The sequence below is a fragment of the Euwallacea similis genome, chromosome 1, assembly GCF_039881205.1.
Source record: "Euwallacea similis isolate ESF13 chromosome 1, ESF131.1, whole genome shotgun sequence".
Taxonomy (NCBI): Eukaryota; Metazoa; Arthropoda; class Insecta; order Coleoptera; family Curculionidae; genus Euwallacea; species Euwallacea similis.
The window spans coordinates 9876485-9898915 of NC_089609.1; the positions used below are offsets into that span (position 1 = coordinate 9876485).

The window sequence follows — 22431 nt, forward strand, 5'->3', positions numbered from 1 at the left end:
TAATTTGGTTTATTAGAGAATTAGCCAGCTCTTAGGAAAAAGGGATTAATCGAAGGTGTGATAAAAGGGAATAGGTTTCAAAAAAGGGTCAGGGAAGAAATTCAATAATAGTTTTCGACAGTTTGTCATCAGCAGTTTGTCAATAATTATAATGGAAACTCGTATTAGTGGCTTCTAGATGGCGCCATCATTGTTAAGTAATAAATAACATCTGCAAAAGGTATACTTTCACCATTCTGACAAGAAAAACAAAATATTTTCGTAAGGTGTACTGCGATTTTTATAATTTCTACGAAATTTGAATGGGACTTTCAAGCGCTTTTGATGCAATCCTGAATTTTTTATATTACGTTAATAATAATAAACTTCCAGTATTCATTAATGTCGGTGGCGTACTTCATTTCTTAGAGTTTTCGAGTTTCAAAATTTTGAGTGATGAACTACGAATTTTTTTAGTTCTTTCAATGCGTTAATAATTTTGTTAAAAAACTTATATGAGTTTTCCATATCCTTATAAAACAATATTTTGTTTGTCAAAGTCTCTATGAATTTTTACAATTTTGAGTGATAAAAGACGATTTTACCTTACTATATTTCGACTGTTTTCTCTTTTTACTGTGGCCGTATTTTTTAATATTTGTTGCTGATTCTGGATGGTAAATTATATTATGGTTATGTCACGTGTTCGGTTCTGTTATTCGAGTCTCAAATGCATCTTCTCCAATTTTCAGGGAACTCCATTTTATAGTCAGCAGCGTATCTACTCTTACGTGTCGACCACTTAAATTTTGACTTTTTCTAACTGCCAACGCTTCTACCCCGACTCAGCAAAATAAAAGAAGTTGCACAATTGGAATAAACTTCTCAACATTGTTCTGGCAAAGTTTAAAGCTTTCTTATTGGAAACATTTTTCCACATCCAGCACAAAACTTTAAAGTGAACTTTCAGGAAATTAAAAAATTATTTTTAGAATAAACTCACTTATGTATGTCTAAAAAAATCTTAAGAAGATTAAATTTTATATCTCCATAGGAAGTTAATTTAGACCTGGTAGATGTTGATAATTTTCTTATCAATTCTAATTAAGGCTAGAGAAACAAAGTTACTGCCAGTGCATTGATTTCCCGTAACGAAGATTAATTAGTAAAGATGAATAATTTCAACTGAATTCAAGACTTTGATTATGAACATGTTGGCGCAGAAATCTCACCTCACCCTTTTCGGTAAATATTTAGAGGCTAGATAAGGAAAGACCCTTTTTATGACGCCCTGTTGCTCCTTACCCCATTCGTTATTCAAGGGGAGGATCCAAGTAGAAGATAAAAAATTAATGCTGATTTTTGAGGGTCTAGGGGATAAGATGTCTCCCGGGCAAAGCTCTGTCAAGGTTCGGTGTTAATTATTAAATTTACAGTACTTAATAAATCCCTGCAAATAATAATAATTACGAATCATAACCCCGAAGGTATTTAATTTTAATTTAAATTGCAGATTCGGCTGCAATATTGACCATTAGTAAATTATAAAATATGGTATTTAATACCATAACAAATAATGTTTGTAATATATTATGTAGTCTGTGATATGAGAATTTGCGGCAAAAGGGAATAGGTATTAAAAAGGGGTGATATTAAATTGTAGAGAATAGGAAAGCTGAAAAATATTTGAACGAAGCATTTTCAGTAGCTTGTGAAGAATCATAACAGGAATTGGACTGTTAGCTCTGAGATAGGGCTACGGCTTTTATGTGGTATTAAATAATATCTTAAAACTTCATTTTCACCACTCTGTCAAGAAATAACAAAATATATATGTATCTAAATATTAAGTAACATGACTGATATATCGAATTTTGAACAATTCTTTCCAGGTTAAATTCTATACAAGAAACAATGAAGCACCAAGGATTATAAATTGTTTTACTTCGAGCTCGGTGTGTTTACTGCGGCTTTCGCTGCGACATCCCTGGAAATCCATTAATTTCAGAAATTGTCCGACCCTCCTATAACACCCTTTGGACGCCTACATAACACAACAAACTTGACCTAAAATATGCCCTTATCTTGAGCATGAAGCTAATCTAATCTCCGCATCCAAAGGGACGTAGCGCAGCACCTCCCTTAATGGGATCATCCGAATTCTTCTTTCAAGTAATTACATATTAATATTCAAAGGCTTGTGCTTTGATGAGGCCTCACCAAAGGTTTCCTTCAAGAAGATACTCTAAAATATATTTGTCTCTCAAATTGGCCTTATCCTGAAACAGCAATCGATATGCAGTTCAAGTGAGCTCTATCCAGAAATTTCTGAGGAAAGGAGTGTTTTGAATGCCAAACAGTTCTCTGAAATTAAATTAGATGCACCCCGAGGGTGATTGGAAAGTCCTTCGATTAAATACATGAGCGTTGATTATTTGTGTGCACAAGGTGATTTAAAGGAGGTCTGTCGAGAGACTATTGACTTTAGTAAATCGAGTTTGGGTTAGCGTAATTGTTTTTTCTTTATCTATTACTGAGATATAACGTCTGATTTGTGAACATAATCATGTTGATCGCGTATGAAGAGGCGTACCAAACAAAGTATGCTAAATATTATATAGAGAGATGTTGAAATTCCTGGAATCAAAGTTAGTAAATGTATTAATGCCAAGGAAATTCCGGGCAGCAAACTAGATTTACTCATATTACGTTTGGATACGACAAGATTAAAATCATTGGCGTAGATTCTTTCAAAGAGCGTTTGGGATTCTTCAGAAATATTAACATTTTCTGTTTATGTAATATTGTTACTTACTTACATGTAAGGATGACCTATTTTTATGTCGACTTCCTATTTGTCAAAATACCCTTACGTTACTATTAATTTGAATATCAATATGAAGATTAACAAGCGGAAATTTCAGATACAAAATTTGCAATAAAACCATTGGCATAGATACTTCAAAGTACGTTGTTAAACTGAATTAATGTCCCAATTTGATGTAAATAAGGCGAGAATTATAAAAACGCACTAAACTCGTTGTTGCCGACTCCTTAAAGGAATGCTGGATTTTTTAAAACTGATACTACATAGCAACTCGGAATGCTTTTTGTAAATTTATGTTTTCTCAATATTTTTCTCATGTAAGCCTTGGTTCTCTGAAGGAGAATTTGAGGTAACATGAACAAATATTTAGTTCATAAAACAGCATTAATTCAGTGATTTGGTTTCCCCAAAGCAATGCATGGATTCCTAGAAAAATTGTAATATAGTTAGCTATTATTGATATTTGTCTTTTCAGGTTTTCCTTGTGTAAGTAAACCTCATGATACAGGTCTTTCACTATTTTGTCCATAAACACCATTGCTCGCACGGAAACAAATACTCATGACTTTAAGGTCTTGAAATGATGGCGTATTCTCAATGAGAGCACAGTTAAATTTAAACTCAAAATTTAAATTTGTTTTCGGGGATTTCAAATAAAGTAATTTGAAAAGTAATTCTCAAAAAGCATTTCTCTATTCGTATCAAATAACAGACTCAGTGAAAACGTTACAAATTTCAATAAATACAAAATATATCGTCACACACTTTAAATGCAGTTTGACTGCCAACAAAATAAATTAGTTAAATACTGAGCTTATCAAGTGATGGGCAAGAAAAGTGTACTAAACTTCGTAAAGTTCCTGCTAAACTCGTTAAAACTTGCTCATCACAGATAGGTATTTTGGAACTTTCAATTATGCAATTAACAGGAACTTTACAGTTATATCTTTATTATTTAACTTACTATTGCAGAAAATTGCCAATATCAAATGATATAAAGATAATCTTAAAAAATGCGAGTATGCCTATTACTTATAACACAACACGAACTAAAAACTCCCAAGGAATGATTAAATTAATAGACAGATAACAACTGATGTAGAAATAAGTTATAACTCGCAGCTAAATATATACAAAAAGTACATAATATTCACAGTAAAAATTAAGTCAGTCTTGTCCACACAAATAACTACTGATGATGCAAAGTATCCACGGAAATTGCATAAGTCCTGTGCATCATCATTCGATTTCCTGGAGACATCTTATTGACAATCTCCTCTTGGAGGTAGGAAAGAACCTTTCTGACCTCAACATTGTGGCTTGGAGCTAATTTTTGCGCTTCCTGGACGTCTCTAAGGGCACAGTCATACTCTTTCAAGTCTAATCTTGCTTTGGCCAATGCGTAGAATGCTTCATAGGACTCTGGCTTCATTGCGACGGCTTCATTCGCCAGTTCAATTGCTTCTTCTGGTTCCTGTTTTCAGAGATTTTTAAGTAATTTTATTAAAATTTTTTCAACGATCTTACATTAAGCTTCCTTTTGCATCTAGAAAAGTTTAAAAGGAAGTTAATTTGCAGTTGATGGAAGGCTTGGTTGTGTTCTCCTTGGTCGTCTGTAGGGAATTTTTTCAGAGCGTATTGATACCTATGTGCTGCTTCTTTAAGGCGGCTCTTTCTGTATAAAACATTTCCGTCTTCCAGGAGCTTGTTGAGGAGAATTAGCCTGCAAAGAATAGAGGGTTAAATAAGGATTCTTGTCTAGAAAACTGCATTAAAAGACATTGATTAATATTCTCTAGTCAGGTTGGAAATTTTTCGAATAATTTTCACTGTATTTCACAAAACTGGATAAAAATAATAGGAGTAAATTCCTTAATGAGACGGTAGAGTTTTTTTAACTATAAAGAAAAGTCTGTATCCATTTTTGTTGATTTTTATTGGCCTAAGTTTCTCATATATACGCCTGTGTGGTTAGCCAGTGTTAAAACTCGTGTATTAGAAAAATAATACGGTCAATAAGATTTCTGGTCAATATGACGAAGGAACAACTCCACACTAAAATTTTCCCAAATCCCGCTGATTAATGTGAAATTCGTGGAAAGGTTTTCCTTCGCCATTTGGTCCATAAAAACCGCTTCTCTAATTGAATACTAATTAAACCAATACCAAAATCATTGACTTAAGCTTCCTACTTACATTATATCGGGTTTGCCTGCTGCCATGGCCCAAGTGGCCGGCCCCAACTTGGCCCCTTTTTTTAAGAAACATTGAACCACTTGTATGTTTTTGCATCCAATTGCTCTGTCCAGAGGCCTCATTCCGTTTATGTCTACATGTTCTATCACTGCACCTCTATCCAGGAGAAACTGAACTAGCGTTGGATTTCCATTATAAGCTGCCAAGTCTAGGAAAGAAGAAATAATTATTAACTCACTTCTGAAATAAAATCATAAACCAGAATAATTATAGGTACCTAAAGGAGTCCTTCCAGTCTTGTCGTTGTGGTTAATACCAGCTCCCCTCTCCACGAGGCTCTGGGCAGCCTGGATTTTCCCCCTTAGACACGCCCAACATAAAGGAGTTAAACCTTCCTTGTCTTCCATGTTGACATCAGATCCTAGAAACCCTTTTGATTAGGATATAATTTCCAATTTTCCTATGAAAGCACTTACCTTTATCTAAGAGCAAATCGATAACTCCCAAGTGGCCCTCGGAAGCTGCTAGCATCAAAGGAGTCCTGCCAGATTCATCAGTTTGTTCAATGGCTGCATGGTTCTGAATTAGTCTTTCTGCTACTGCCCAATGTCCTTCTTTGACTGCTATTAACAATGGTGTAACATCTTTTCTGTTTTTCACGCAAATACTGGCTCCCCGGCTTAAGAGAGCTGAACACACTGTATGGCATCCATTGGCTGCTGCTACGGTAAGGGCAGTTTCACCTGAAACACGAAAGAAAACGGGGATTAAAAGAATAGAGCAGATCAAGTTAATATTCAGAATTTTAGTTCTACAAAGTGAAGAAGTTATGAAGGTTTTCGCGTAAAATTAGCCATCAAAGTCGACTTGATGGCTAACTTGAACTTAGACGCTGAAATACAATAAAATACTAAATAAACTGATGGAAATTTCGACCAAGCTTTAAATATCTACCCCGAAAGCAAAGAAATTATTTATCCCTACTGTGAAAGTGAAGAAGTGCACTCACCAGTTATTGAATCGGCCATGTCAGCTGTGACTTCCGCCATATCCAGCAGATACTCCACTATCTCCGTATGTCCTTGACCAGCAGCAGCAATAAGTGCTTGTTGAGCAGCCTCAGCAAGCTCCACGTCATTTTCATTCTTCAATATCCAATCACAGGCCAGGAGGTACCCCACAACATTCAAACAACCATTTCTGGCGGCGTGCACTAGCGCACAGTAACCCACAGAATCTGCGTGTCCAGGACTGGCACCTGCTGCTATCAGCTGTCTGACAACGTCGCAATGACCTTTGGAAGAAGCCATGGACAAGGCTGTTTGACCTTGGTTGTTTGAGAGTTCTACATCGGCTCCAAATTCCAAGAGAAGTGAGACCATTGGGACGTTTCCTTCATTGGAAAACATGCAAAGAACTGGAGCTTTGCCCAGGAAGTCTGTGATATGGTTGGGGCTGGCTCCTGCAAGCAGGAGCAGCCTAGAGACTTTAACATTGGGGCTATAAATGTTCCTCAAGTGTGAAATTGAAGCAGAAACGTTCTCAGAACTCTCAGTAACCCAATAGGCCTGCAAATCCCGGGATCCCAACGTTGTAAACGTCATATTTCTATAGACATGAGCTTTGAGGATGTGATGGCCCAATTCCAGGGTTTTTTCTGCGTCTAATGGGGCCTGAACTCTGGATAGCCGGAAGGCGATTCCTGCATGTCCGGATCGAAGATCGCAGAGGAATCTTGTGGCTTCATTTTCGTCCCTCCTGATAAGCCACTCCCTGAAGGAGGGGTGGAAGAACATGTACGTGTTATCCAGACGTTTGACTAAAAATCCTGAGAGCAGTTTAAAGCGCTGCAGAAATTCTTTCCAGGGGATTGAATTGTCGGTTAATAAAGAGTTGACGGAGTAGAATATCTCCAATAAAGTGAGAGGATAGAGAGCTGCGAGGCAGACACTGAGAATGTGAGAGACTTTCTCGAAAGAGCGTATAGTCGGGAATCTTAGGTTAAAGTGGAGTAAATAGATCTGAGATAATGTTACTGGTAAAACTTTGTATCCTGATGATTTGGCCACTAACTGCCCTCTTTCTAGAAGATCCAAAGTTAACTTTGAAAAGAGAAAAGATCCCTGAGAGAGGCTCAGCAAATGCTGGGAAAATTTGTGTTGAGACACGCTCCCGCTCTCCAATTTCCCATTATGAGACAACGTCACATTGCTTTGAATACTAGGACTGTTTTGCAGCCTAAAATTGATGTACCCCAAAATATCCTTCTGTATATTTTCATTATTCAAAGCATCCAAACTAATTCTGGTAAAAGGAAATTGCTTCGTCAGCTCTTGCAAATTTGTCCTCACTGTAGCCACCACCTTCAACCAAGAAGGAAAATTTGGTACGTGCTTCTGCAGGAATGTAGTGATGGTATCCCCGTGATCAGGCCTATGGTATTCTGCATCACACAAAGCATCCACCAATATGCTGCAGTTGACACTTTCAATCTTGCCCACCCTCCTTAAGGAGGCTAAAGGTTCCAAAATCCCAGCAGTAAAAGCTGCATCGGGATTAGTTATGCACTCTTTGAGGGAGAGAACGTTCTGCAGGGTGGGCTCATTGAGGAGGTATTCTCGATAAGCGACCAATTGTGGAGCTTGACATAATTGGGCGGCTATAGAGTGGATGAAATCCGGGACTAGACAGGTGTTGTTATTGTCCGCTTGGCAAAAATGGTAGGCTACAATGCTGCTTGCCAATTCTCTAATTTTTTCCGATACTAAGTCTATCGAAGGAGGACTTCTTGATCTGTCAGGGGAATGTATGGATTGGTAAACTGGCTCTTTTCTTCTTCCGAAACAACTATATTCGACTAGTTGGAGAATAAGGGCGGTTTTCCCAGTTCCAGGACTGCCTGTCACTAGTATTCCAGGGCTAGATGATTCTGCAAAAATGGCTCTTTAATGCCGCATATTAGATAGGGGAAAATAGGGTAAATAGGGTCAATTGCAAATTCTAAGTATCTAGAAGTCGTGTTTTTCAAATAGTATATTTTTACATATTTGAAAAATTCCTTTGATATAGTCAAAATATATTTAAAGTGATTTAATACTGAACAGTGGTGTACATTTTATGCGATTGAAGTCACATAAAACACTTAAAGATACCTCTAAACTCTCAGAGAAAATATCCCACGGCAATGAATTTTTACTGGAAATGACTCCTACTCGTTCTTTATTATGAGTTTTTTTTTAAACATGATTTTGAAGTAAACGGTGATGCAAATCCGTCTGGTCCAACAGCTTTCATGGGACCAAATTCAAATAAAGCATTTGAAAAAAATATTAACATTCAAAGAAAATAGTTTACGCTGTTGAAATTTTACTAAAAATTAGTATAATTTCTTCTTTATAGTAAAGAAAGAATATGATTTCCAACTAAAACTGCTGTAGATTTTTCGAGTCCACGAGCTTCCTTGCGACTGAATTCAAAGAAAGAATTTTAATAAAAAGTCTCAGAGAACAAGGTCTACGCCACTGACACCTTACTCAAAAATTAATCCAATTCTTTCCTTATACAAGTAATTAACATAATTTGGTGCTAAACAGTGGCGTAGATTTTTCCACATCACTAAAACGGAGAAAGAATAAAATTAAACGACACCTCTCACTTCTTACTTTATTTACTCGCAAAGACCTCACTTACCCTATTGTATATCATTAAAAATCTGACTTACCAATAACCTCATCCATTTGCTTGATAAGCCAATGTCTCCCCAGAAAAAGAGGATCAGGCTCCTGGAGGGGCACCTCAAAAAATAGAGGCTTCAGTGTTAGCTGCGGGGTCCGATATTGAGCAAACCGAATCTTCGGATCAACAGCTCCCTTCAGAGCTATGCCCCCTCTGGCTGATCTTCGCACACACGTTCTTCTATTTTTGAACATGTTGAGATCTTCGATTTGACCAGGTTGAGAAGCTGCAACAATTTCTCATTTTATTAATGGAAATTTCTCGATGTTGAGGATAACTTACCAGTAACACTGTGTCGTCTGCTAACAGGGCTGGAACTGCAATTGCTTTGTCCAGACATGGACATGGACATAAGGGAGGCGACACTGTCTGAACTGGGGTTGGTTCGATGGGGGTCTTGATCTGAGCTACCCGTAAGGGTTGACACTGGACTGGTGTTGGTGGACATCATGGCTGAGGTTTCGTAGCTTGCTAGGGATGAGCAGGATTCGAGGTTGTAGGATGGTCCTCCTTAAATAATTGAGTACTTGAGTTTTAAATAACAAGAAAATTCGAGGATCAGGTTGATTAAAAGTAACCCAATGTTGACCCTCCTTGAGTCTAAAAGCAAACATGGAGACAGATCCGGATCTAGCCATATTTGGCCAAATTTTAAAGGTTGCGAAAATACAGAAAACAGGAATAGTTTAGGATTAACTTCAAATCGAAAATTATTTATCTGAGAAAAGAGAAAAAGATGAGTCCATAAAAGGCAGATTTTGAAAAATAAAATTGGTAGTATGTTTGTGAAGAAACCAAAAATATTCTCTATCCAATTTCAAAATTCAGAACCGAAAGTATAAATTTCTGTTTGTTTTTAAGAAATGATTTCGGTTAAAAGAAATTTTACAGGTATTTTAGACAGTTTTTAATGAATCTTCTCAAATCTCTTTCTTTAGGAAGTTTTGAGATATTCAAAGTTTTGGCAATTTTCAGAAGTGATTTAGTACTTACCTTTACTTCTTCTAGCTCCATCTCCAAGTAAAAGCCCTAAACGCATGTACATATCGTTGTCTGAAGTTTTTTTGACTGATGGGGACTTTATTGATGCCTCATCATCTGAAATATAAATCCCATTAGCGCCAAAATTTCTGCATTAAAACAATACATAATGCATAAAAAACAAAAAATTAACATGCCGGATTAACAAAAAAAATCTACTAAGTTGTTGGTGTCAACCATGCCAGACTATCACTCAACGGTGCTTCTTTGAGAATTATTGAGAAGCAAATAGGGAGGTTAAAAAGAAAAAAAATCAACACAGAGAATTAGGCCCTGCCTGATGCTATAAGTTGATTTAATCCGGCCCTGTCGCTGCTGGTTCCGGCATTCCACAGGGACCGAATTTTCCCCAATACCACACTGGGCCAGTGTTTCGACTCTGAAGTCACCGAATTGCTCATTGATGCTACAGTTCACAAAAATAATTACTTATTCCTTTCTGAATGATATAAATCTAACCTGACATGGCTCCATCCGTCTGTTGCCTCCAATTTTTGCTGACAAAGGGACTTCTGATTACTTTGGGGCTCAGAAAAAATTTCCTGCGGGATTGAGGCGGGGTAGGGCAGCTCTGCGTCATCACCCCATGATCCGCTCTCGGTCTGAAGTTGCTGGGACGGGTTTTGGGGAGGTTTTCGGGGTGTCCAGGGGCAGTCCGATGGGGGGACTTGTCGCTCCGGCTCTGGAAACCCATTAAATTTTATTGGCGGAGAAAAAAAAAGTGGCTATTGATTAACCCGAACGAAATTAAAATCGGCGAATTGCAGATGTTACTGTGAATAAGAATTTTAACGGTAATTACCAGGTAAGACCGAAGATCGATGAACAGATAAAGCGATTGAACATTACTTATTTTCTGGTCCATTAACCTCATTTGGGGAGTAAAGGAAATTAATATCAATACCGAATTCCTCCTCAGCAACAACTAATAAAATCTGCTGGTAATTATCGGTTGAGACAAGGTTGATTTTTTATGGACGTTAAAAGTCACCGACTCAATTTGCAAAACAGCCGTTTTTACTGCACAAATTACGCTTTCCCTGATGTTTCGCATTTTTGTATAATGCACTTTTAAAGAATGCTAAGTGAATAAGGTTAATTATTGATATACGGGCCGGTTATTGCTCAAATCAACCGATAAAAGTGCGGCGATAAACATCAAAATATATTGCGTCATGAAGGTGGAGAGAGATCAGGTTTCTGAGTAATATAAAGAGTTTGTAGAAAATTCCAAAAAATCCCAATAATACACATCTCGCCTCCATTTTATTCGACTTCTACGATTCAAACAAACAATGATTTAATCTTCAAGCTCATTTATTACGGCCACGACTGGCGATTATTATTCTACAGCACATGTGTTCGTTTTCTCGTGGGAAACAAACAAAATTATTAAAGAATAATTGTTTGGTCTTGATGTACCAAATTATAGCAAGGTTTCGATCGTACCTTCATGAGGTTGGTGAAATGTCCATTTGTCTTCACTTTCGTCCTAGATTGTTGTTTATCGACGTTTTCGATCTGCAGCGTAGGGGCATCTCCATAAAGGGTGATTTCTGAACCCCTGAAACCGTTGCATTTCAGGTCTGTTAGGCTTGGACCGTCTGGAATAAGACGTTTTAATCGTTAGTTAATCTAAATCTAAAGAAGTAGAAAAATATGTTCAAGCAAAAGTGGTATCAAAAGTACATTTTCGAACGCAGCTGGTAAAACAATTAAGTGCTCGCCTATATGCCCCATGTAAACATTTTTGCAGTCACGTTCCAAGCTCAAATCTATTTTCATATACATATACATATCCGGTAGGGACAATGTTGTTTCGCTTTTACCCTGTTTATTAGCAGCAACAATTGAATAATAAATTGTTGTTAGTGTTAGGAAAAATCGTGTATATCACCTACATATCCAGGCAACTTGTCTCCAGAAACAGTTTTTGAAAAGTTCTTACATTGTTAAATAATTTTTGGACATTTTTTTGTAGTTTCTTCAAGCGATTATTCTGAAGGCCTAGAAACGTGTGAAAACTTGTGAAGTTTATTTAGCTAGAAGTCCATAGTTGAGGCTTATTATTGTTTAGTCTTCCCTTTCGTGTAGGTGGCACAGTCCCATTTTGGGTGTTCAATAAGGGAAGTTAGTGTCTGTCAGTAAGCAAATTTTCAAATTACTAAAAAAGGTAATTTATTCAAAACCTAAATTAAAATGCTTCCTTAATCAGTTTTTGATTCATGATTTCAGCTTGGAGAAATTTTGTGAACTGTTAGGGATTTTCGATTTTCTATTTAACACACTAGCCTTTTGGTTTGAAAATTCGAATTTTTGAAAAATTGTGAGTTCGTAAAAGCGATTGCCAGTGTCAGTTTTGATCTAACTGTTATACAGTTCGAAAAATAATTAAAATTTCTAAAAATCGGAACTTCGATATTTTTTAAGATAAACTTCTCGGCATGGTACTAATTTTCAGCTATTTTATCCTAGAAAAACTATTTCCATTGTCAGTTTTGATGTAGCAGCCACTCAGCTCGAAAAATGTGGAAATTTTAAAGGCTTGTTACTTGTTCGACTCTCTGTTCCGCCTTCTATTTACAATTTGCTTTATAAGTTTAATTTTGTGTAATTCATTATGCTACGACAAAGCTTTGAAAAAACGCGTTGTCCATGGATTAACTACCATTAAGAACTATATTAGGTTATTAATAGGGAAATCGTAACATTCTACGTACTAAATTGGTTTGACCTCAGAAATAGGCGTATTTGGGGTCTTTTTTGCATATTTGTAGATTACTGTATATTAGAACATTTATCTAGAATATACCCAGTAAAAGATAGTTTTCTAGGATTTATGTCTTTGTTATATTCACAGTGAAGAAAGTGTGAGGTCAATCTGATCAATTATTGTTGAACAGAATGAGTGGCACTTTATCTAATAACACAGAAAACGGCGTGAGAATATGCAAAATGATAGTGAAAGGCTGCATCACTTTGTGTCTCAACTTGTGAGAATTATTATTATCAGTGATTATTTCCGGATTTTCCTAAATTCAAAATGGGGTTATCAGCAATTGGTCCACTTACATGATAACGATTCCTTTACATCCAAGAGGTGCAAACAGAATGAATTCTTTAGGCAAATAAATAGGCTTTGTAATTCATTTTTACTATGGGAAAAGAGCGGTGGGAACTTTCTTGGGCTTGAATGGCCGGAAATGGTAACATTCGTTGTGGGAAATGTCGCAGTTTTCCTCTAAATTTATGCTTGAAATACAGCTGTGCATAATTTCCAAATAACCAAATGCAACTATTTCTGATTATAGCTAAGTTTTACATGTATTATTCCTTATAAGCAATGGCGTAAAGAGTTTAAACATTTTTCTAAGTATAACATTTGAAAAATGTGGTTTGACACGCCTCTGTTCTTTCTAATCGTGGTATTTTTCTGATTATAACTGATTCTTATAGAAATTACGTCCGGTATATAAACAATGACGGGGAGTGCCATTTTCGACAATAGACAAATGACACTGAACGTCACTGTTTCGTCAGAGTATAATTATGAAAAACAGTTCCAGTCATGAATATTCGTACAGTAATTAAATCAATCGCACTGTAAAATAAAAAAACAGGGGCATACTAGAGAGGGACTTCCAAATTTTATATAAGGAGCTTGACATGGTTTTCCACGTGTTTTGCGCGCCTCTGGACTTTAGGATAGCAAAGTGCAATTTTTTCTTACTACAATTTATCTTTCATGGGGTACATTCCATATAGTCTGGTGGAATGCCCTTTTCAAATGTGGAATGTCTACAAACAGCGATTTCAAGAACGTCAACATCCTTCTAAGTCCCTCTCTGGCATGTCCCCGTTTTCATGATAATCTCAGTATACATTTTCCTATCTGTAATTGATTTTTATAGCTATTCAGGGTTAGTGTCAATCAAATTTTCGAATTTGCTTCGATTTTGTGTGGCATCTCGTAAACCCCATCAAACACTGCACCGATTTTAAGTCAGTCAAGTAGCCAGTTTTTCGGAACAAAATAAACACATGCAATCCTCAGAAAATCAATGTAGGAGAGCACTTTTTTCTAAATTCTCCTAAAAACTCGTGTTTTTGAAAGTAATTTAAATAGTTATCTCAAACACACCACTTTAGTGCATCTCTGATTTTAATCCAATTATCTCGTATTTTTTTGACATTGCAGCGACATTCAGATATCATAGAATATCCATAGAAATCAGTGGCGTAGCAAGTCATTTTCACGCCCATTAGTTTTTTAAAAAACTTCAGTATTTGAAATAATTTAAAAAATTCTTAATCCTGTTTGTGTCGGCTCTGGATTTAAATCATTCAAACTGTGAAATATTTTTGTATATATTATAGTTGACAGTTACAACCATTATGTTACATTAAATTCAATATCTTATTACGCCGTCTTGAAGCCAAACTTAGAAAAACTGGCTTTTAAAATTTCTAGTTTGTTTTAAACAAAATTTTCAATTGTATAAAACAAGTTAGAAATTTATCTTGCTACGCCCCTGGGTAGAATAAACACTTATAACTGTCATATTCTATTAAATTCAGTGCCGTAGCAAGGCTTCTTAGAACGCGACGCTTTAGAAATAAAAATTGATTTTAAAAATTTGAAATTTTATCTATAGCTTGCTGGAAACCTAGTCTCCTACGCTTTTAAATTTGAAAAAAAAAAGGAGTTGCTAATGTATAATAGACATTTACCACCATCAAATTTCATTAAAATTAGTAACGCAGCATACATTTTCAGACATATAAACTTTCCTAAAAACTTATTCAGGTTTAGAAATTTTGAAATCTGTCAAATAGAAATATGCAAATCCACTTTGCCACGTTACTGGTTTTAAGGTCGTCAAAAACAATTGGTGACATGTGGCACCAATCAGTGGCGTACCTTATTTTTTTCAAACTAATGGTCATAAGGCTAAAAGATCAAAGTCTTGACAACTTTACCAAGAGGATAATATGCATGTTGAAATAAAGACAGAATGTTGGTTAATTTCATGGTGTTATGGAGATTATTTTCCAAGTTAAGTTGCTAGTGCATTGATCTAGGGGTCTTTAGTTAATTCTATTTAAAAACCTATTCAATTTGTCAAAACATCGTCAGGTTCATCAGCGTACCATACAGATCAGACATGTACTGAATTAAGAACTGTAATACTAGCTGGGCATTACATAGGCATTAGGGTGCATATATCACACTGTCGGATAAAAAAATGCGCAGTTGATTGACTTGCTGTCAGACAGGAATATACAATTATTCCTGCGGCATGATGTGAATAATTAATATGAATCAAGAATAAAATGGAGACCAAGGTTATTATGCATTTAATGGGGCAATTTACAGCTTCACGTTGTCCAACGACCTAGAAGAATTGGACATAACAAATAACCACTAAAATTGGTCCCGTGTGAGTAGGAGGTCGGCATGTACTAGCGCCTCTTTGACGTCATTTTATCTCCAGAGACGCACTGTGTAAGCGATCATTCTCTCCGCTTTCGCCGCCATAGTTTAGTACCTCATTTCCCACAAAGGAAGGGACTCACAAGTATAAATAACAACGTTACGTCCAGTTGTTCTAGATCGTTGGTTTTGCCGGTTTTAGAATTACGTAAGTGCAATGTTAATTATTAGTGTTATTGTCTACTGACCTTCAGCGCTGTTTAGGGAGCATAAAGGGCATACTTCGTTGGTGAACAGGCAGGAATAGCATCTTTCGTGTCCGCAAGTGTCGATCAAGCGCCTTTTCTTGCCCTTGTCAAAGGGCATTTCGCAGCTCGGGCACGTTCCTGTGGAGGTTTCTGAGTCCAGGAGTCTGCGAATGGCTGCCAAGTCTGAAAGTAATAATTATTATTCAGTGCTGAATCATCATAAAGCATTTTTATTTAATTGGGTGGCTCTGGTAGTAAATCACCGATGTGGTGACTTCAGGTAGCAATCTTCTTGGAAGTGCTTCTTTAAATCGCTCTGACATTACGCAGGATTTAAGTTGCTGATTATCCCAAACAGAATCACTTTTATAATGAACTGTAAACCGGCCATTTCATTGCGATTATTGCTCACATGGAGGACTTTCACCAACCTAAAAAACCGAGGATGTTGTGGTGACTTTTGTTCGATAAATTTCGGGATAATTAGCCATCTAGGCAGGCACTTAAGCGGCTTTATTGTGGGCTAAAGAGCATTAAAAGTAACAGGAACTCTTATTTTATGGTTTCTACTTGTATCAATTGAAACATGCCTACCAACAGTTGCGTGAAATTTATGGCCTTGTTACTTTTATTCGGCTTTAAAAAAACGGGCAGGAACATAAACTGTCGACGGAAAAATGGCAGCAGTAATATCAGAAATATCCCCGGAAATTTATGTAACTTGGTACCAACGTTACGGCCAATCGAGTACGGGTGATTTTAAATAGTTAAAAGTTCGAGTTCCGGCCCTGTTGTTCAGCGATTAATTACATGAATCTCGGCAGAAAAAATCTAGATTTATTTCCAAATGTTCCTGCTAAAGATCAAGCAAGTATAAGAAGATTTAATGGACAAACATTGCAATTAAAACTGAATTAAAGAGTTGGATTTATTTTCGAAAGATACAACTGAATGAGGCTCTCCTCTGGTTTTCTTATGTGTTAAAGTACACTTCATCCTACAGAAAATCGCAGAAGTATCTCCGATAATTTATGTGACTGGTTCCAACGCTACGGCCGATCGAGTATGGGCAATTTTGAGTAGTTAAAAGTTCGAGTTTCGGACCTGTCTTTCAGCGATTAATTACATGAAATTCAGCAGGAAAAAATAGATTCATTTGGCATTATGCCCGTTAAAGATCAAGCAATTACAAAAAGTTTTAATGAACAAGTCTTGGACCTAAAGCCAAATTACAGAGTAGAATTTTTTTCGAAAGGTTCGACTGACTGAGGTACTTCATTAGTTTCTTTACATGTCAAAACAGACTTCATTGTACAAAAAAATCGCTGAAATATAATATATGCCAGGTGATTCAAGGTGGCTCGCCCTTATAACTTTTTTACTTTTAAACTTAGAAAGTTGAAATTTGGAGGGAAGCTATAATACTATATGAGAATAGAGTCGATTGATTGACTTTAATGACGTTTATCTAGCACTTTCGGTTTAACTAAAAATGACTTCAACTTTCGATTTTTAAATGTAATTTTTTTTTTAATGTAATTATATATATACAGGGTGATTCGTAACGCAACCGACACAGAACAGGTGCGTGTAGAGGACCTCAAAACATGTCGATTTTTTATATGAAGTTTTTTTCTGAGGTCTGCGGTTGCTGAGATATCGGCTTCAGAAAATGAATAAAAAAATTTGAAAAAATTCGAGATCTCAGGAAAGGCTTAACCTAGAATAATCATATTTAGGAAATATTTTTGTTTTATTGACGTCTTTATTTGTTAAAAATTTGAAGTGGCTGAAAGCTCAATAAGGGGTGGTTTAGGGGTTGGTCACCCTTAAAATTATATGAATCTTTCTAACCCTAACCAAATTAACCACAAAGGTTTATCAATATGATAGTAAATTTAATTTAATATCTTTTTGTACTCTTGCACATTTTTCGAGAAATCATTCGTTATTGAGAAAAAAAATGTTTTGTGATTTGGTGTCAAAACTAATCAAATCGAGCAGAAGGGTGCATTTGTGTGTAAAAGAAAATGATAGCCATTTTGAAGAATATCTTTAGTGTTTATTTTATTTTAGTAATAATTTGTTTCAAATTTCGTTAAATTTTGAATAAATTTTATTTAATATTTATTAATAATGAGACCACGTGTTAGTTATCGTTTGCAAAATCTTTCTAAATAAGAATATTGACGAGCTATGATTAAGTTCATAGTTTACTATTGTAAAAGTACTGTTTTTGTTCGATTTGATTAGTTTTGACACCAAATTGGAGCACGACCTTTTAGTTTTTGAGGAATATATTTTCGTTGTGCTCGATTTGATTAGTTTTGACAACAAATCACAAAACATTTTTTTTCTCAATAACAAATGACTTCTCGAAAAATGTGCAAGAGTACAAAAAGATATGAAATTAAATTTACTATCATATTGATAAACCTTAGTTGTTAATTTGGTTAGGGTTAGAAAGATTCATATAATTTTAAGGGTGACCAACCCCTAAACCACCCCTTATTGAGCTTTCAGCCACTTCAAATTTTTAACAAATAAAGACGTCAATAATACAAAAATATTTCCTAAATATGGTTATTCTAGGTTAAGCCTTTCCTGAGATCCCGAATTTTTTCAAATTTTTTTATTCATCTTCTGAAGCCGATATCTCAGCAACCGCAGACCTCAGAAAAAAATTTGATATAAAAAATCGACATGTTTTGAGGTCCTCTACACGCACCTGTTCTGTGTCGGTTGCGTTGCGAATCACCTTGTATATACAGGGTGTTCCGCCCCAGCTAGAATATTCGATGGCTCCCAAACCAATGGAGATATAAAAAAAATTATTTCATAAATTGTGTTTCTATTTAATTGCTGCACATTCTAAAATTATTTTCAAATATGGCGAACTTCCGTTTATACCGGAAGTTGACACTAACTTACTTATTTTAAATGGAACACCCTGTATATTATTACATTCTTGGATTCCTTATTCAAAATGAATATCAATTCATTAAGCATATGAAAGCATTAATTCGTACCATTCACAAGTTATTAGACAATTTATAATAAAATTGACGTATGCATAATTGAAGAAAAAGTCCAAAATCAAGGAAAGTAAAAGAGATAAAATTTTGGGGTTTCTTTCATTTCAAAGAGCAGAAAATAGACTACTACAGCAGCTACGATTTTTTTATTTATTGCCTAAAATATCAATTTTCTAATACTTGTCAAATGGAAATATTCAACCACCAACTTAAAAAAATTAAAATTAATTAAATTTAATTAATTAAAATTAACAAACAGTTTAATGACAGGGTCCAGTTGTGCGTTGAAAATAACGGTCAACAATTTGAACATGTACTTTGAAATCCCATTGACATTCTTTAGATAACCGTTTATTTTTTGCATCATTTTTGCTGCCCCTTAAAAATATTCTTGTTGCGGATTGATTTAAGAATACTTATTGATAATAGTATATGAAATGAGAGATATTTTTTTCTGCGTCGGATAGACAAAAAATAATTATATCAATCCATTTGAAAAACTGAAGTTGTTGGTGGTTGAATATTTCCATTTGACAAGTATCAGAAAATTGATATTTTAGACAATAAATAAAAAAATCGTAGCTGCTGTAGTAGTCTATTTTCTGCTCTTTGAAATGAAAGAACCCCCAAAATTTTATCTCTTTTACTTTCCTTGATTTTGGACTTTTTCTTCAGTTATGCATACGTCAATTTTATTATAAATTGTCTAATAACTTGTGAATGATACGAATTAATGCTTCCATATGCTTAATGAACTGATATTCATTTTGAATAAGAAATTCAAAAATGTAATAATATACAGGGTGTTCCATTTAAAATAAGTAAGTTAGTGTCAACTTCCGGTATAAACGGAAGTCCGCCATATTTGAAAATAATTCTAGAATATGCAGCAATTAAATCGAAACACATTTTATGAAATAATTTTTTTTGTATCTCCATTGGTTTGGGAGCTATCGAACGTTCTAGCTGGGGTGGAACACCCTGTATATAGGGTGTTTCATAAATATACCGACAAACTTTCAGGGGTTGTAGAGCTCATAAAAACAAATATTTAGAACAAATAAAGTTAGATCCGAAATCGCTTCGTTTCCAAGATACAGGGTGTTTAATTCCTTTTTTTTTGAATATTTTTTTATTATTTGAAAAACGATTTGAGATGCGGACATGAAATTCGGGACATGCTATCGCGGGATAAATGTGCATGTTCTGGAGTATGCAGACCATTTCCACCTACACCAGTGGCGTCCGTGCGGCCATTCAATGGGATGTTTTTAACTAAAAAAATGGCACGCCGCCGACTTTTTTTAATATAAATATTTTTTTCTTAATATTCCATCAATTCTTAACAAAAAAGGCCTCTTAGTGTTTTGTTGCCAGAGTGGCCGTTTTCGAGAAAAAAATTATTTCTCATTCATGTGCCTAGCAAAAAACCGGTGTAAGTTTCCAAATGTGATTTTTTTAATGAGAAATTAATTTAATTTTCTTTTAATAAATATGAAGACATATATTTTTTGTGTAATAAATTGTTCGCAAATTAACGATTGTGACTAGAAGAAATAAGACTGTCATACAGGTCTTATTTCTTCGTTTTTTGTTTGTCGGTATATTTATGAAACACCCTGTATATATATATATTGGAATTTAGAGGTTATTTTTAGTCTAAAAATATGTCATTAAAAAAATGTGTTTTTTTCATGTGGAGCTACGCCACTGAGATATACGTATTAGGCATAATTTTAGGTCATAATTATGGGGGAAAATACTAATTTGTCATTTTATTGAGTATTTTTTCTTTTGTAAGAAATTTAAATACCGAAAAACAGTTTTTCTCGTGTATTTCCTGTTTTTCAAATGGCAACATGGTGGCTGTTTTTCGGTATTTAAATTGCTTATAAAATAAAAAGCACTCAATAAAATGACGAATTAGTATTTTCCCTATAATTTTGACCTAAAATTGTGTCTAATACGTATTCTTTAGTGGGGTAGGACGACATGGAAAAACAACAAAAGAAAATATTTTTTTAAATGACATATTTTTAGACTAAAAATGGCTTTTAGATCTAAAAATTTTTAAAAATGTATAGGGCATTACATATAAAAATTAAAAGTTGAGGTCATTTTCGATTAAACCAGAAGTGCTAGATAAACATCATTAATGTCAATCAACCGGTTTTATTTTCATATAGTTTCCTTCCAAATTTCAACTTTCTAAGTTTAAAAACAAAAAAGTTATAAAGGAGAGTCACCTTCTTGAATTACTTGGTATTATGGCCAATCGACTACGGATTATTTTAGGTACTTAGAATGCTTAAAATAATCCATAGTCCTAGTAAAAGCTTAGTTTCGGAGTTATTGATCAAAGATTAGTTACGTGAGGCTGGGTAGGGCAAATCTAGATTTATTTCACAAAATTCCTGCTAAAGATTAAGCAAATGTAAGAAGCTATAATGCGCACGTCTTGTACTTGAAGCTAACTTTTAATTTAACTCTTTAATCCTGCTCTTGAGAGAAGGAATTATTTTCGAAACTTTCAACTGAATGACACACACTACTGGTTTTTTGAGCGAAAATGTTGATAAAATCAACATTCTTAATGGTGTTTCAAAAAAAAGTTTTAAAAAATTATCAAACAGTAAAATGTATTTAAAGAAATTTTAAGCACATCAGTAGCCATTTTTAGAGATGCCCATGACTTTGTATATTAGAACCAAATCGATTAGTTTAATACTGAGAAATAAATATTAACGATTTGTTTTGAGATGGATGTTTGGAGTTTCTAAAGCTCACATACTGTAAAACACCTCAAAAATAATCGTTTTTTAGTCTTTCTATGGATTTTTCGTAGTATCTAAATTATTTCCTCTTTTTTCTTGAATTTTTATTTATTTTTGTTCGATCATCTGACCTTGAATTATTTTCAAATTTTTGTCCTCTTTCCGAATTTACCATTTTTTGTTTCTCTCGCCTTAAGCTTTCTTTTGTTCTCGAACTGTTTTTCCACTTTAACTTTTTTTTACTATCTCTTATTATTTCTTCACGTATTATGCATACTTCTTCTTCCTCTTTAAAATATTTTCTCACTGTGAATTTTACACTTTCTCGAAAATTCTCTTAAAATACAAGGAATGCTTCAGGTGTGAACTATCAACACACTTACATAAATTACAATTACAGATGCAGAAATCTCGAAATTCTTAAGGAAAGCTCGAGAAGAGTTTAAGTAAATGAGAGATAATTTAGATGGATTGGGAGACCTTCCTCTTCAGAATTTAGGTAATAACTAAAGCGCTCCAATCATGCCGAATTTAAAGATTTTAGTCAGGGAAAAGGGAAATTGGACCTTAGTTCGAACAAAAAAAAAGGTAAAAGTCCAATTTAGAAATTTTATTCTTTGAAATGCAGGGACCCTCGTAATTAGAGATGAAAGCCTTAGCTCAAAAAAGAAAAACTACACCATTTAGTAAAATTTAGAGGATATGCGATGATTCTTAGGATTCGAGTAAAAATTAGGGCGTTTAAAACTTGATTTGAATGAAGAAAAGGTAACTTTAACGACTGCAGATGCTTCAACTTTTAAGCTTTACGGAGAATTAAATTTTTAAGGTTTCAGTAGAAATTTATAGACAAATTTCGATAATTGAATTGTCGATTTTGAGGAATAATCTAGAAAGCTCCTAATTTAAATAAATTATTTAGAGATTCACTATTTCTAAATTAGAGACTTCACTCAATTTTGGTTTGAGCGCAGAAGAAACTATTTACAAAAATTTAGAGACTGATTTCTGAGCTTCAAATAGAAATTAGAGTATTCCAACTCTGCTCTAAATAAAGAGAACTAGTTGAGAATTCCGAAATTGGCTTTTACGTCTGGATCCCAAGAGTAACAACTCCGTCTTGGTTCTGTAGTTAAGTACATAGTTGAAGCATTAAATCTGA

The 22431-nt window shown here is 34.8% G+C and overlaps 1 protein-coding gene across 4 annotated transcripts in view; it reads right to left on the minus strand.

The window, feature by feature from the left end:
* Positions 1 to 3477: 3477 nt before the first annotated feature.
* The window catches only part of rols (rolling pebbles), a 57913-nt gene continuing 38959 nt past the window's right edge, over positions 3478 to 22431 (minus strand). For 3 of the 4 annotated variants that reach the window (XM_066390958.1, XM_066390981.1, XM_066390974.1), the window contains 12 exons: positions 15461 to 15643; positions 11228 to 11382; positions 10238 to 10460; positions 9731 to 9835; positions 9020 to 9247; positions 8724 to 8963; positions 6012 to 7931; positions 5479 to 5745; positions 5280 to 5423; positions 5003 to 5210; positions 4334 to 4529; positions 3478 to 4280 (listed from right to left, as the gene is read on the minus strand). In XM_066390958.1, coding sequence (XP_066247055.1) covers positions 3996 to 4280; positions 4334 to 4529; positions 5003 to 5210; positions 5280 to 5423; positions 5479 to 5745; positions 6012 to 7931; positions 8724 to 8963; positions 9020 to 9247; positions 9731 to 9835; positions 10238 to 10460; positions 11228 to 11382; positions 15461 to 15643 — 4154 coding nt within the window. In that variant the 3' untranslated portion in view covers positions 3478 to 3995. The remainder of the gene's footprint in view (positions 4281 to 4333; positions 4530 to 5002; positions 5211 to 5279; positions 5424 to 5478; positions 5746 to 6011; positions 7932 to 8723; positions 8964 to 9019; positions 9248 to 9730; positions 9836 to 10237; positions 10461 to 11227; positions 11383 to 15460; positions 15644 to 22431) is intronic. The other variant, XM_066390966.1, reaches the window with a different exon arrangement.